General features: G+C 40.2%; 1 protein-coding gene across 2 annotated transcripts in view; it reads left to right on the top strand.

Moving 5' to 3' along the window:
- The window catches only part of PAPSS2 (3'-phosphoadenosine 5'-phosphosulfate synthase 2), a 60213-nt gene extending 46206 nt beyond the window's left edge, over positions 1-14007 (top strand). For both annotated transcript variants that reach the window (XM_054982584.1, XM_054982585.1), the window contains 5 exons: positions 870-1075; positions 2050-2185; positions 2902-3170; positions 8486-8715; positions 9650-14007. In XM_054982584.1, coding sequence (XP_054838559.1) covers positions 870-1075; positions 2050-2185; positions 2902-3170; positions 8486-8715; positions 9650-9791 — 983 coding nt within the window. In that variant the 3' untranslated portion in view covers positions 9792-14007. The remainder of the gene's footprint in view (positions 1-869; positions 1076-2049; positions 2186-2901; positions 3171-8485; positions 8716-9649) is intronic.
- The last annotated feature ends 1839 nt before the right edge of the window (positions 14008-15846 follow it).

Genomic DNA, 15846 nt, shown 5'->3' with positions numbered 1-15846 from the left:
CAGCTGTTAAATGGAGAGGCCAAGGCTAGGAAAAAGTTGGAAGTGTGTCTGAAGCATCCAAGTAATTGGCTAAAGGAGCAAGTGCCACATAAGTACTGCTGAGATGTGTTTGTGTAAAGTGCTGTTAAGTTATAGCTGATCTATGGCCACCCCTGCTGGCTTTTTCAAGGCAAGAGATGGTGGTATACCACTGGACTTTCTTGGTGGTCTCCCATCTAAGTACTAACTAGGATCAACCCTGCTTAGCAGCCAAGATCTGATGAGATCAAGCTAACCTGGGCCAGATGATAACAGAAGCAAATGGATTGCAGAAGTAGTAACAGTCATTCACAGGGTCTGCAGTCCCTACTGTGGCATTTGAATCTGATGTTTTATACTGAGAAGAAAGGTGTTAAACTAAACTGCATCTGTAATCTTGAAAACTGCTGTCTGATGCAGGAGGAGGGTACATAATAGACCTTTTAAACGATGGAATGACTCAGTAATAGCCGTTCCTCTAGCACCATCACTGTAGACGCCACAAAGATGTTAACACAGTACTTACACGCATGTGCAGAGCAGGTCATCATTAAGCATTAGCGCAGATCAGATGTGCAAAACCAACCCTATGGTACACCTACAGTTAACATTTCAAAGTTCAAATAACACTTGTAGAAACTCACCTGAGTTTCTGAAGCACTGCCAAAAACCTGTCTAGTTATCTCCAGAAACCATTTCCAGAGAAACCTATATCTATAAAAACTGCCAGGTGATGGTCACCTTCCTGTTTCAAGAGTATTTTCAGATGACCCATTGAATTCTCTCTCTTTTTTTGCCAAATATATCATATTTTAACTTAATTTATAAGTGTGACATTGTTCTTTTAACAGATGGCGTTATTAATTTGAGCATTCCCATTGTGCTTCCGGTGTCTGCTGAGGATAAGAAGCGCCTGGAAGGTTGCAGTGCATTTACACTGGACTACAATGGGCGAAGGGTGGCAATACTAAAAAACCCTGAATTTTTTGAGCACAGGAAAGAAGAACGCTGTGCGCGTGTGTGGGGGACCACTTGCGCTAAACATCCACATGTAAAAGTAAGTGAGCACAAGACATGCTCTTTTATTTTTGCTGTAGAAATATGAACCAATGTGCCCACCTGTTGAGATGATCTGCTCTGCAGTTCCACAATATGCAAGGAACAGGGCATCCTTGGTAGTGCCCCCAATCTGTTAACTACTCTCTCTCAAGCGGTAGAGTAATAAACTACCCCCCTGTCCTGTCCTGTCCTGTCCTGTCCTATGTAAAACACATTTGTTGGTGAAAGTTTGGAGTAGCCAGTTGGATTTTTTGTTTCTTTCTTATCTCTAGTCCTTGGTCAACTTATTACTCCCTCTCTATCCCAGCCTGTCCCATGATCCTTCAGTTTGTTGTGAACAATCTTCTTGAATTTCCTGGCAGCCACATTTTATTATTTTTTTCCTCAAATATTTTAAATGCTTGAGAACACTGTATGGAACCGTGGCCACTGGTTGACCATCCAAGCTACAGCTAGGCTGTTTTAAAGACAGCATCCACAGAATCTCTCTGTTGAGATCTCTTCTTCCTCTTAAGAACATAAGAAGAGTTCTGCGGCATCAGACCAGTGGTCAATCTTGTTTCCTACAGTGGCCAACCAGATGTCTCCAAAGGCACACAAGCAGACACAGAAGACAAACTTCCCCATTATTGCCCACATGCAACTGGCATTCAGTGGTATATGCCTCTGAACTTGGAGTGTCCATTTAGCCATCATGGACAAGGCTAATAGCAAGTGATTGATCTGTCCACCATTTATGCCATCTGTTGCGCCATCTATGCATTCTGTTGCAGCGAGTTCTACAAGCTACTTGTGCATACTGCCAAGAAGCACCACCTTTTGCCTCTTCTAAATCTACTACCCATCTGGCTGACTTTTTCTACACCAGATCTATGACACCATTTTTGACATTTACTTTAGCTAAAAGGTTGTAACCCACTTCTTACATTTAAGTATCCTCTTGACCTAATGGGTGGAAATGCCTTTTGATAGATGGTTATGGAAAGTGGAGATTGGTTGGCTGGTGGAGATCTGCTCGTGCTAGAGAGAATCAAGTGGAATGATGGGTTGGACCAATACCGCTTGGCACCCTTGGAGCTGAGACAGAAGTTTAAGGAAATGAATGCTGGTGAGTATTCATATTTGTAATATAGAATATCATTTGTAATCCCAAATCCCCATATTACTTAATGAGGAAGAAGCAGGGTCTCCTCTGTGGTGACTCTGATACTCTGAAGCCAGTTGGCCAATGAGCCCTGCCTAAGTCCAACATTTCAGCTGCTGAGGAAAAAATGTAAAACAGGCCTGCAACAGGCCAATCAGCATTGATAACTGTTAGGTGATAGACAGATCTTCTACTCTCCTCTAGGTCTTATGGCTTATTATTCTTTTTGGGTAAAATTAAGATGTTACGCTTCACCTTTTAAACGCTTTTGAAAGAATAAAAAAGAGTTTTATTCTCTTACACTGAAACTAGTGGAATCAAACAGTACTTAACTTTGGATAGATCATGCCCTAAATAAACTATTATATCCTAACACGCACATGTGCGCATGCACGCACACAAAGTGTGCATTTTAAAGCAACTATCAGTGTTCAAGACCTCCCAGGAATGAATGATACCCAAATCAAAATGACATTGCTTATCATTGCTTGATAATTGCTATGATTTTAGGCATCTTTATATGTGCTGAAAGACAAAAGTTTATGCTGGCAAAGATTAAAAGTTGTCACTTTGAATATAGATGATGCATCATATTTCCTTTTGGGTTTGCAGTGATACAAGTCAGTTTTACCATGCCCTGAACTCTCTAAGTTTTGCATTTGACTCTTCTTCCATTTCAGATGCAGTGTTTGCCTTCCAGCTGCGTAACCCTGTGCACAATGGACATGCTCTGCTAATGCAGGATACCAAACGCCGCCTGTTTGAAAGGGGTTACAAGCATCCTGTGCTGCTCCTGCATCCCCTTGGTGGATGGACCAAGGATGATGATGTGCCACTTGAGTGGCGCATGAAGCAGCATGCAGCAGTGCTGGAGGAGCATATCCTGGATCCAAAGTCAACTGTTGTAGCCATCTTCCCTTCTCCTATGTTGTATGCTGGACCAACAGAGGTAGGAAATTTCCTGGAAATAACCATAAGAATGTATGGATACTTTGCATTATGCTGCCCTCTTGTGGTTTTGCTTAAGACTGGTAATGCTCCTACTGCATCGTGCATTTATTTTCATCCTCTTTTTTTCAAATATTTCTTGTTCTGAATGTTTCCTCTTGGGGTTCCTCCCTTAATATTCTGTTCTAATTTCATAACTTAAAAAACAGTGGGAAAGGAATCTTCTTTCCACTTGTCCTATTGCATGTATACTCAGAAGTAAATCCTATCATTTCAATGTAACCAACTCCCAGTCTAGCAAGTATGATTAGGATTGCAGTCATTTTCACTGCCCTTTCCCTTTTGCATCTGTGAGATGTGTCTTTTGTAATTTCTGTGAAGCATTTAGTTTACGAAATTAGTGGTGGAGAAATCATAAATGATAATTATAATAGGATTTGCTGTGCTCAATTTGACCATGGTGGCAAATCTTTTTGCAATAGATTTAAATTCTCCAGCAAGTCCTGGGAATTTGTAGTTAATAAGGAGTACTGGAGCTTGCTAGCAAAGTATTTTCAGTAGTCTCACCAACTCTTTATTCCCAGGATCCTTTTAGGAAACCTATGATAGGTAAACTGGTGTGGAAGTATGAATTGGTCATGCAGATAATGTCTTTGTCTCCAACACTGACCTGTCAGATGCTTGTGTTATCCTCTTGCTCATTCTGTCCCCCACTAACACTAGTACTGTTTTGGAGTGAACCTAGTTGTACGCTATACTCATTAACACAGCACACTAACCCACAAAAACTTACCAAACTCCACAGAACACCTAGCTAAAAAGCAGGGTTTTTTTAAAAAAAAAGATGCTCTGACTAGTACCTGCTCTAAAAGTTTACCAATAGTATTGGTCCTAACCTGGAGATGGAAAAATCTCTTTTTAAGAAGTGTTATTTAGGCAGGTGCTATTAACCAACTTCACACTAGCAAGAAGTTTAATTCCTCTTCAGGAATAAAGCAACTCTATGAAATTCAGGCTACAGGTCAGCCTATGGCAGTACAAACTGTTACGACCCTTTTCTTTCTCTTGGGTAGATTTGGTCTTTAAGCTTTTTATTCTTGCCCCCTCTTGGTAGATTGCTGCCACCAGGAATTAAATTCCAGAATAACTTAAATTTCTCCTTTGAGTAACATGCCCAAGGGTCAGGCTTTTTCATGGTACTATGTGGCCGAGGAAAGGAACGGGATATAGGAATGACAGATACTCTGGGATATAAAAAAAACAAAGTAAACTTATCTTTATAAGAAGCATATTGGTTTCATATTATTTCTAAAACTTGATGGTTTCAAATGAGTATTTCTCAATTCTTTAATTTACTTTACTTAAACCCAGTCATATAGATCTTCTCTCAAGCTTCACACACAGTTTGCCTGCTTTTGCTATTAATTTCTCAGGCGCACACACAGTTTGCCTGCTTTTCCCTGACTGTTCTTTCACAAACACACAGTTCAGGCTTCCACACAGGTTATATTTCTCTCAGACAACATAAACAAGCTCAGGCTGCACACAGCTTGCCTCTCTTGTCCTGACTGAATCTTTTTTCTCCACTCTCAGTCTCAAACTGCATTCACTCCACCCACACTCTCAGTCATCAACCAATCATATCACTCACTCATCCCTCTCTTTCACCTCCACTCTTCATCTATACTACACCAAGCATTTAAAGACACATACACACATTTACTTAAAATCATTACACAAACGTTGGTTCTTTTCTAAAGCACCTGGCCTGCCTTCACTGAAGCCAAGAAACCCAGAGCAAGGCAGAAACAACCTAGTTAATTTTTTTTACTAAGCGGGGGGCGGGGGGGGGGAGGTGGTATTTATTTATTTATTTACTGGAACACGACACCTGAACCCTTGTTAATTCCTATACAAACCTCTTAAGCAGAAAACTCTGTTAGTCGCTATAAACTAAACATTAATTTGTATTTGTTTGTTAACAATGGCTACACCTAACCTATGTTAAAAAACTTTCTGAAAAGTTCACTTCTCTACCAAACAAGAGCACCCCAAAAGTTCATTAGGCAAAAAAACAAAAACAAAAACTGCAGCCCAGAACAACACACCTGGTGAAAGCCAATCCCTCCCACCCAAAACCAGAAGAGGAACTCTCAACAACAATAGTAAGTAGCAACTTCTGCCTTTAATCCAGAAGAAGAAACAACAACAAGAGAAAATCTATGTCTAGCCCCCCACAAAAACAGCAAGTCTCTCAGTAAAAAATAGCAAGTAGCAGCAGCAACTCTCTTGCATTTAAACCAGCATGCGTGGAACAACATGAGAAAAAAGCGCCCACCCAGAAGAACAGTCAGCAGCAAATAAACAGCTACTAACTGCAAACAATTTAGCAAAAACAAAAGCACTACCCCACAACAGCAAAAACAATTTGAAAAAGCTAGTCTGTAAGAAAAAAACTTGTCCTTTTCCCCACACTTTATCCCTCCTAGACACAAGGCCAACCCCACTTGTCAAGAAGTCAAGAAAAAACAGTGAGTCTATACAACTCTCAAACCAGGCAGGCAGTGCAGGTCCTCAGTCATCCTCCAGGCAGACAGCAATCCAAAAATCTAAGCAGGCAGTGAATCCAAGGCAGAGAGTAGTTAGAGGCTAAGCAGTAAGTGCTCACAGGCACAGCACATTTTCTCCAGTCTGACTCAAAACGGAGTCTGTTCTGAGCCACAGCTGCTTCTAATCTCCTTTGCAGAATTTGAAAAAACCTCTCTCATATCAGAGTATCTTGATTGGCGTGACAACCAAACTCTCTCTTACCATTGGCAATTCACTCATTCACTCACCGCCCCCCGCCCTTGCTGGGAAAAGTCCATGAAAGACCAGGAAAGAAGCGGGGGGAGAAGTGTGGAGAAGCCAATGGCTGCAGCTGCATTTGCCAGATTAAACCGAATTAACCCAGTTTAATATGGCCTATCAAGATCCAGCTATCCCAAACCAGGGCTATTTCTCCATGCCTTAGGCTCTCGTGGAACCCTGGCAGCTCTGTCGCATGAAGAAGCCACCAGCATTCCGTGAGTGGGGTGCTATTTTTAGAACGTGGGGAAATGGCCCAGTTCAGGATTCTCTAATGTGAACCAGCATTGCTGGATTATGCCGAATTGGCGTAAATCCAGCTATATAACTGGATCTAGAAAGCCGGATTGTACACATCTATTCCAAGATACTCACTCATCCTTGGGTCTGAGAGCAAACAATAGTCAGACTAGAACTGCACAATGTATTTTTTAATTAAATATATATTACAGCTTGCTAGGCATATATTGAGGCCTTGACAGAACTTTTGTTATTGAAGCCCATGCAGGTAGTAAGCACAGGTTTATGGAGTCGTGTGGTGAGCACCATACATGGCTGGTGGGCTGCATTTGGCTTGATGGGTCACAGTTGTACAGTTGACAGCAGAATTCCACTGTTTGGGGCTTCTATTGTCACTTTGTCATTGTGATCTGAGTAACTAAGGAGCTGATGAGAGCCAAGGGGCGCTGCAGGAGATGAATGTCACATATTGATTTAGACTGTAACTGTAACTTGATTCAAACAAGCCACTGTGGGAAACAACATATAACTATACGTTCCGAGCCCATAGAAGTCCCCCATGTTTTGATGGTGCATTTTTAAAAATTTTCTGTGCCATAATGTATCCGTGTAGAATTGCCTTTTCTTTGAATTGTATTTATTGCCACATTTCTCATCATAAAATGATCCTGTTGTATTTTTTATAAATAAATGTTTAAATTTAAAAAGAAAACATATAACTATACGAAGAAAGTAATTTTCCACAGTGGACATGCAGTCCTGTAGAGAACTGGAGATCTGTAACTTCCTGCCAAGAAGGGAGGAGAGGGCTCTCACGCATTGCTCCCTGCTCAACCGTCCTTAAAAATGGGACAGTCAGAAATTCTCCCCACTGCCAGTAACAAAAAACATTAGTATTTTACAGGTGAAATACATTTTTCCAGGACAGGGGAGTTTCTGGAAGGAATGTGAGAAATCACCAACTACTTCTTTCACATGGACTCTCCTGCCTTCTGAGAATTGTAACAATAAATGCATCATTATATTAAAACAAAACGAACAATGGAACGTTGAAAAAGTGCTTATGTATAGTTCATGAAAAACTGTAGCTTATTAAAAAAAATATTTCAGTTAATAAACTCAAAAATATGATCAATCACCCAAATCATACATCTAGTATCATCTCCTACTACTTTTGTCTACATAAAACCTAAACTAAACATATACATCTAAACATAAACTAAAATCATTCAAGTGATATGATTCACAGGTGTATAGAACTTGTCTTATATATTCATGATTTTTCACTTCTATTTAAATATCTATTCTCTTTACCATCTTTCATCATATCTAATAGTGATTTTGTTACAAACATAGATCACTGATCTCTTTACTTTCTATTCTAATCTAAGCTTAAATTTATTCTTTCTTATTCTTGATTTTTAACTAGATAGTCAAAAATACTTTCCATTTTTCTTGAAATTCTGAGATCAGTCTTATGTATATAAGATATTAGTTCTGCCACCATGACATATTCATATAATTTGTCCTTCCATTCCTTCAGATCTGGACATTTTTCTGCCTTCCATTTTGCTGCAAATGTTACTCTTGCCACCATCACCATATACTTAAACAATTCACTATTCATTTTTGTAATATTGCTTGGCATCATATTTAACAGCGGTATGTTGTTAAATATATTGAAAAGCTGTAGCTTTGAAAATAGCTGCTGCCAGGGCTCATTTCAAGGGGGAATGCACAGGAATTCAGTTCTGGCAGTTCCCCAAAGAGGTCACATATCAGGTGACCCCGCCCACCTGACTCTCGGCCGTTTCGGGCCCGTTTCAGCCTGGATTGGGGCTGAAACGACCCGGGTCGGACCTCTAACAGGTGGTGGATCACTCTCCCGCTCAGCAGCGGCCTGATCCTGACCATTTTAGGCCCCTTTTCGGCCACTTTCAGCCCCTTTTTGCCATTTTGGGCCCAATTTCAGCCTTGAATGGCCAGGACTGGGTCCAAAACAGCCAGGATAGGTGATGTCAGGGGGTGTGGCATATGCAAATCAGCTATGCTAATGACACACTTCCGGTGATGTCAAGGGGTGTGACATATGCTAATCAGTTGTGCTAATGAGCTATGCTAATGAGTTCCTCCAGCTCTTTTTCTATGAAATGACCCCTGGCTGCAGCTATTGATAGTGTAGTGCGGCTCCTTATCAACAGTACTCTAATCTTGTGGCACTTTCCTCAGGTCCAGTGGCACTGCAGGGCTCGAATGATTGCTGGAGCCAATTTCTACATTGTGGGGCGAGATCCAGCAGGGATGCCCCACCCTGAAACTAAGAAAGATCTGTACGAACCTACACAAGGAGGAAAGGTGCTTAGCATGGCTCCAGGACTCAACTCTGTGGAAATCATTCCCTTCCGAGTAGCTGCATACAACAAAATGCAAAAGGCAATGGTTTTCTATGATCCAGACAGGTAAGGTTTTTGCACTCATGCATGTACTAGAATTACGCATATAGAAATAGCCCAGTATAATGTCTTATGGGCTTGGTTTGCTATTGGATGATCTTATGAAATGCAGCATTCTGAAATGTGATTTGCAATTCATGGTATCAATATTTTATTTATATCCTGCCTTTTTCCCCAATGGTGACTGAAAGAGGCTTACAGCATTCTGTTTGCCTCTATTTTAACCTCAGAACAACCTTCTGAGGTAGATTAAACTGAAAGCAGAGCTCATTTCGAGGGGGAACACGCCGGAACACAGTTCCGGCAGTTCCCCAAAGAGGTCACATGTCAGGTGGCCCCGCCCACCTGACTCTTGGCCATTTTGGGCCTGTTTCAGCCTGGATTGGGGCTGAAATGGCCCAGATCGGACCTCTGACGGGTGGTGAATCACTCTCCCACTCAGCAGCGGCCTGATCCTGACCATTTTGGGCCTCTTTTCAGCCATTTTCAGCCCCTTTTGCCATTTTGGGCCCTGAGTGGCCAGGACTGAGTCCAAACAGCCAGGATAAGTGATGTCAGGGGGTGTGGCAAATGCAAATCAGTTATGCTAATGACACACTTCCAGTGATGTCAAGGGGTGTGGCATATGCTAATTAGTTCCTCCAGCTCTTTTTCTACAAAATGACCCCTGGCTGAAAGTATGTGAATGACTTAAGGTCATCCAGCAAGCTTCGAGCCTGGGACTCCCAGATCCTAGTATGACACTTTAACCACTAAACCCCATTAGCTGTGAATATTATCATCAGCACACTGAATGTTATCAGATTTTCATGCTATATAAAAAATGTACTTAGTTACAGAAGTGGTTTCAGTTATAGTTTAGTTGTATAATCCATCATTTTTAAGCTTTTGTGTTATATTGTTGGACTAACTTTGTGACTCCTTGTCCTTTCTTTACTAGGCACAATGAATTTGACTTCATTTCAGGCACACGTATGAGGAAGCTGGCTCGTGAAGGTGAAAATCCCCCAGATGGTTTTATGGCACTGAAAGCTTGGAAAGTGTTGACCGAATACTACACATCCCTGGGGAAAAATAATTAATTCTGCTTTTACCCTGGAAAGCCTCTGTTTAAAGACAGGCTCTGTCAATTGATACATATGCTATTACCTTTCAGCTTCTATTAATTTTTCTACTTTTAGTTGGGAGCATTTTCTTCCTAAGCCAAATGCATTGCTTCTGGCCAAGCTTTTTCTCCCACTGAAGTTACCAGAAAATTGCTTCTTAATTGCAAAGCAAAGCCATAATATTTTTTTACTGTAAATAGAAAAGTAGAGCTCTAAATGATAAGTATCCAAACCATATTCTAATTGGTCAGTTAGCCTTTTTTTGGAGGGGGGAATAGCATAAGTATACAACTGTTCCACCAAAATGTGTACCTTCCTTGATGCTTTTAACTTGTTGCTTACATTGTGAAGCGGAGAAGCAATGGACGATAAACATGCCCACCACTACCAATCTTTGCCTGCAATCCAGAGTCGAGGGAGTGTTGGATGTGGTCTAAGGCAGTCTCGCTTCCAGCAGTGCCACATTGAGGCCTAGTAGTTCTGAACACCACCTCACACAGAGTAAATTCTAGAACATGCCCTGGGCAATAAAACAAGAGCTCCAAGCAGATGAGATAATCTAGAAAGGGTTCCCTGAAAAAAGAAATTTTAAAAACTACAAGTTTGGAAAATTACATGTCCTGACTTGAGACAGGCCAGGCAAGAGCCCTTAATTTTATCAGTAAACTCTTTGCCTCACCTTTTGGCTTCTCTTGGATTAATCTGCTTCCATTGAAAAGAAAGCAGAGACTGAAGTAAGGTTGCCAGATCCAGGCTGGGAAATTCCTGGAGATTTGGGAGGTGGAGCTTGGAGAGGGTGGGGTTTGGAAGGGAGAGGGACTTCAGTTGGCTACAATGCCATAGAGTCCACCTTCCAAGATAGCCATTTTCTCCAAGGGAACTGATCTCTGTGGCCTGAAGATCAGTTGTAATGCCGAGATCTCCGGCCACCACCTAGAGGCTGGCAACCCTAGACTGAAGTTACCTCAAAATATTTCTGTATAAAAGTGTTCGCTAATTTAGTTTCTCTTCACTTCCTATCAAACTGGCTCACAACTCTGGAAACTAAAGTCAGCTTTCTACATGAGGAGACAGGTCACAGAAAGGAGATTCAAGCAATGTGAATCAGACTGACATGCAATGGTGGAATCATTAAGGAAATGTTGGAAGTACAGTGTAGATTGCTTATCCTATTCGCCCTCCAGTCCTTGGTTTTTAAAATATCTTTTACTGGCTCAGTTCGTGTATTTTAATCTCTTTTTCATATAAAATCTTGAGAAAGAAGCTTCTTAGCAGAGCAAAAGCTGCGATTGTGATGAATCTAAATTCCAGGCCACATTCTAATTTCTGTGCTTAACAGCATGTATAGAAGATATTTTTTTATGAGTAAAGTTTTTCAATTTACTTCATGTTCTGCCATATTCCCTTAAATATGAACGCTAGTTAGCTCATGAATATTAATTGCTGTTTTATACAGACAAGAGCTGATGGTTCAGTTCGATGCAGTTATACTACTTTACTGTGGCTATGAACTGGGAACTCACGGATTCAAAATCTCATTTGAATAAGGACCTCAGTAGCTGAACTTCCAAGCAAATCACCTAGCCCTTATTTGAAAATGAGGGAGTAAGACTGGCTTAACTTACAAGGTTATTGGAAGAATTCTTTAAAATAAGATGTGAGGCACTTAGAATCCTCTAATATGAAATGCTGGTCAACTGCTTGTCACTAAGGGCTAAGCTACAAGTGACAAATGACGCAGGTTGGACACTTGTCAGCTTCCCTCAAGTTTTGATGGGAAATGTGGGCATCCTAGTCTTGCAGCTTGGCTCTCTGACTGCTGTGCAGTGGACTTTTCAACTGTCACTTGTCCAACATTCCACCAAGCTGCCTACATTTCCCATCAAAACTTGAGGGAAGCTGACAAGTGTTCAACCTGTGTCATTTGTCACTTGTAGTTTGGCCCTAAGAGAGTGAAATAGGGTTTCCCACAGGGTTTCTGCATACTCTGAGGGCTCCTCCGGTATACTGAAACCTCTTAGTATGTAAATTAAAAGCACCTATACCCCAAAGAATTTGCGATTAGAACAGAGCATGCTCATTGCTGTCTAGGAGAATGTTGAAGGTAGTTGAGAGCGTAAGTTTAAATACAAAGAAGGGGAGCTTGGCTTGAGTACACCTCTAAGAACTAATGCTATCCAGACTTTGATGCATTCCCCCCTCCCTCTTTCTCTCTCTCTCACACACATGCAAATGTTTCCCATACATCATATGGAAAGGGAAGTAAAAGTATACCTCCCCTACATTTTACCACAGAACTAGACAGCTGTAGGCAGCTTGGCGGAATGTTGGACAAGTGACAGTTGAAAAGTCCACTGCACAGCAGTCAGAGAGTCAAGCTGCAAGACCAGGATGCCTACATTTCCCATCAAAACTTGAGGGAAGCTGACTAGTGTACAACCTGTGTCAGGTGTCACTTGTGGTCCCGCTCTCATGAGTTTCAAAAGAGGTGAGCAGAAGCATCTTTATCCCCAGAGTTCAGCAGTCTTGTGCTATTTCAGCGGAATTCTTTCTTTATCCTTTCTCCCTCCCTCTCTCATACACACACACACCCCTCCAAAATTTAAAATTGATACTTAAGACAGGAATTAGAACGCTGACAAAAGCTGTGGCTCTTTGTGCCAGCACACTGATGACACATTTGTGCGTTATAGACTTTTGCTTAGGGGAAAAAAGGGTTAGAGAGAAGATTACTTTGAAATGCCAAATTGTCTCCCTTGCCTTGTTTCTCACCACTGTATTTACAATCTACAAAGGCACTTATGCTGAAGTCTGATACATAGGCAATGCCATCCTAAACTGAGTTACACTCTTCTAAGCCCATTGACTTAGACTTAGAAGGGTGTAACTGTACATTACTGGATTTCAATGTTCCTTTTATTTAAAAAAAATGTCATTTTCATATGGCACTCTAAATGTCTTTTCCACTCAGATGTGAATGTCATTAATGTAGAATACATCCAGAGGAGTTAGCCGTGTTAGTCTGTAGTAGCAAAATAGTAGAGTCCAGTAGCATCTTTTAAGACTAACCAACTTAATTGTAGTATAAGCTTTTGAGAGCCACAGCTCTCTTCGTCAGATGCATGCTATTGGACTCTTTACTATTAATGCAGAATGGTTGAGACTTGTGATGATATTGTTCTCTTGAAGTCACTGACTCTGAATCAGCTTGTTGGCCAGTAGTTGAGCTTTACTGAATTGCGCACTGGACCAAATGATTTTAGTGTTCACTTGTCAGAAGGCAACAGTATATAACATTTTACATATAGCTTATATAAACGCAAATAATTTTAATAAATAAAGATGATTCACATAACAGATTTATAACAATATATGGGAGAAGATCTAGTATCCCACAAAATCCTTCCAGCCTCCTGCTGCTCCCCCACCCCTATAAGCTTCCCTCCCATGTGTGGAGAGACGAGTACACCCCATCAAAGTGCCCAAGGCATAGATTGGATTGTGTCCATAGCATGAAGTCCGTCTAATCAAGAAGTCAGTTCAACAATTGTTTTCTTTAAGACTGTGCAATGATTTCCATGTTCCCTTTTGCAATTATGCAACAAAGACATTTTTACAGTGTCAGAATTATGTCTGGGAATGTCTTTTAAACATTTCGTGTTTTACTTCCTAATGCTTTGGAAAAAGGAACCAAACTGTTGTTACACCTCCCATGAGTGTGGCAGAATACATGAACCTGCACTCTATACAAAAAGCTTGCATTGGCTATCTTGTAAGCGGCACTGATTTAAAGAGGTTGCACAGCAACTGCAGGTGGTCGATGGCTCCCATTGTAGCAGTACAAGCTAATGTATACTAGCAATAGTGCCTTTTATATCCAGGCCCTCTGGAAGGGACCTTGAACATAAAAGTGATTTTAATTAATAATTTAATAGTGCTTATGTATTTTCTGTTTTTAACTGTATACTGTCCATTATCATCTTTCCAAATGGTTACACCCCATATGTTGTACTATTCCTTTTAAAAAATTTTTAAAAATATATACCCTATATTTTATTGTATATTTATTATAGACCTGAGATCAGAATGCCTTACCTAATTGATGTATCTCATGACTAATATGTCTTCTTAATTTGGCATTCTGCTACTAGGATTCACTTTTAATACCAATAAATTTTTCTCTGTTTCACCATTTCTTGCTTTTTTCCTTATATATGCAAGCCTTCAAATCCAGTCCCTGAGATGCAGTGATGTCATGAAATGTTCATGATAGCCTGGCATGTTTAGGATGAAAATTAGAATCTTGGCGGCTTCTTTGAAGTGAAAGATCACTTGAGGCCTTCATTCCTAAAGGCTCCAGGGACAGGAGTGTAATGCTCCATTGGTGGGAAGAAAAGAGAGGCAGTGTGCTCAGGAGATGTGGTTATCTTAGGATGGGGAGGGGGGGCGGGAGGGACTAGGACTGGAAACAGAGCGGAAAGAACATGGGCAAGTAAATAGAGACGGACAGGATGACGAGAGGAAGGGAGCAAGTTTAGGACTGCCAACTGACTTGGAGAAAAATATCCTCTTTCTTTGGTTTTTAAAAAGTTTTATTTAACTTTGGTTGTAATATAAATACAATTTGAAGTGAACTTGTAACAAAGCCCAACAGCAAATAGTAAATAACCATAGACAAATATAATTAAGCATAATAACTAGGCAGTCAGAACATATTTAAGTATAAATGGATTGTAGGCAGAGATAAATAAATAAGAAAGAGCACAATATATTACATATAACTCAAGAGTTTCATAATATACTTGATTTGAGATGACTCTACGTGTGAGATTTTTTTCCTAAATATTCCAACACTGGGATCCTAAAGTCCATGAAATTAGATTTATAATTGGGATATTCTACCAGCATAATTTGGTCAGAGATCTTCTCCATAGTAAAATAATCCCAGATTTTTAGGAACCAAGTTGAGACCTGCAGGACCTTTTTCTCTCTCCAGCAAGTAGCAATAGTTGTTTTTGCAGTTGATCAAAGAATAGCTATTAAGAGTTTTTTGAGTGGGTGGAATTGCTGTATCAAGCCAAAGGTTTAATAAAACAACTTCCCGCTTTAAAGGTACTGAGTAATTTGTCATGTTGAAGATCATTTTTGTTACTTTTAGCCAGAATTTCTGTACAACTCCATCAACAGTGGAGAAAGGTACTCCTTTTACCTCAACCTTTCCAGCAAGTAGAGGGAAGGTTGGGGTTTATGTAATTTAATTTGGAAGGTGTGATGTAATACCGTGTTCGGATTTTCAGTGTTTGTCGTTTAATATTTATAATTTTGGCACTATACTAAGTATAGTGCCAAAGTATTTCTTCATTAAAAGCAATGTGGCAGTCCTTTTGCCAGGATCTTTGATAAGAGAGGAGAAAGGGCTTGGTGTCCGAATTTCGAATGTTATAAATTTTAGAGATTGTGCCTTTTTTCTGCCTGCTTGTTGTTGTATCAGAATTTCAAATATTGTATTAGGTTGTGTTAACGCTACTTTGAATTTTGGGATTTCTATAAGATGTTTTAATTGTAGGTATTCAAACCAAGGGATATTATTTTTTGCTTTCGCTTCTAAACTAGCTTTATCCATAGATTTTTACTTAATACATCACAGAATTTGGTAATGTTGCCTAATTTCCATCTTTGGAATTCTCTTAGGTTTTGATGGAATGGCTGTTTACCAGGTAATGTTATTTATATCCATGCCCAGAAAAACTTAAAAACTGCTAATTTCTACACATCAAGCTTCTATTAAAGGGATAAGTCTTTTTTTCTCCTAGTCAGTTGGCAACCATAGGAAAGATGGCTAGTAAGTGTCAGAGAAGTAGATGTCTGAGGGAAAGATACAATAGACTTTTCCTTTTGAATCCTAAAGACAGAAAATATATGGTACTATAGACTAGTGTTACGATTCTAGTTTAAATGCATTTAATTTATTTGAATCTCCCCTTTCCCCAGAAGTCCCTTGTTGCCCACGAAAAAGCTTTGCTAGGAGTTG

Source organism: Eublepharis macularius, chromosome 6 (genome assembly GCF_028583425.1).
Source record: "Eublepharis macularius isolate TG4126 chromosome 6, MPM_Emac_v1.0, whole genome shotgun sequence".
In the NCBI taxonomy this organism is placed as follows: Eukaryota; Metazoa; Chordata; class Lepidosauria; order Squamata; family Eublepharidae; genus Eublepharis; species Eublepharis macularius.
This window is presented reverse-complemented; position numbering and strand designations above follow the sequence as displayed.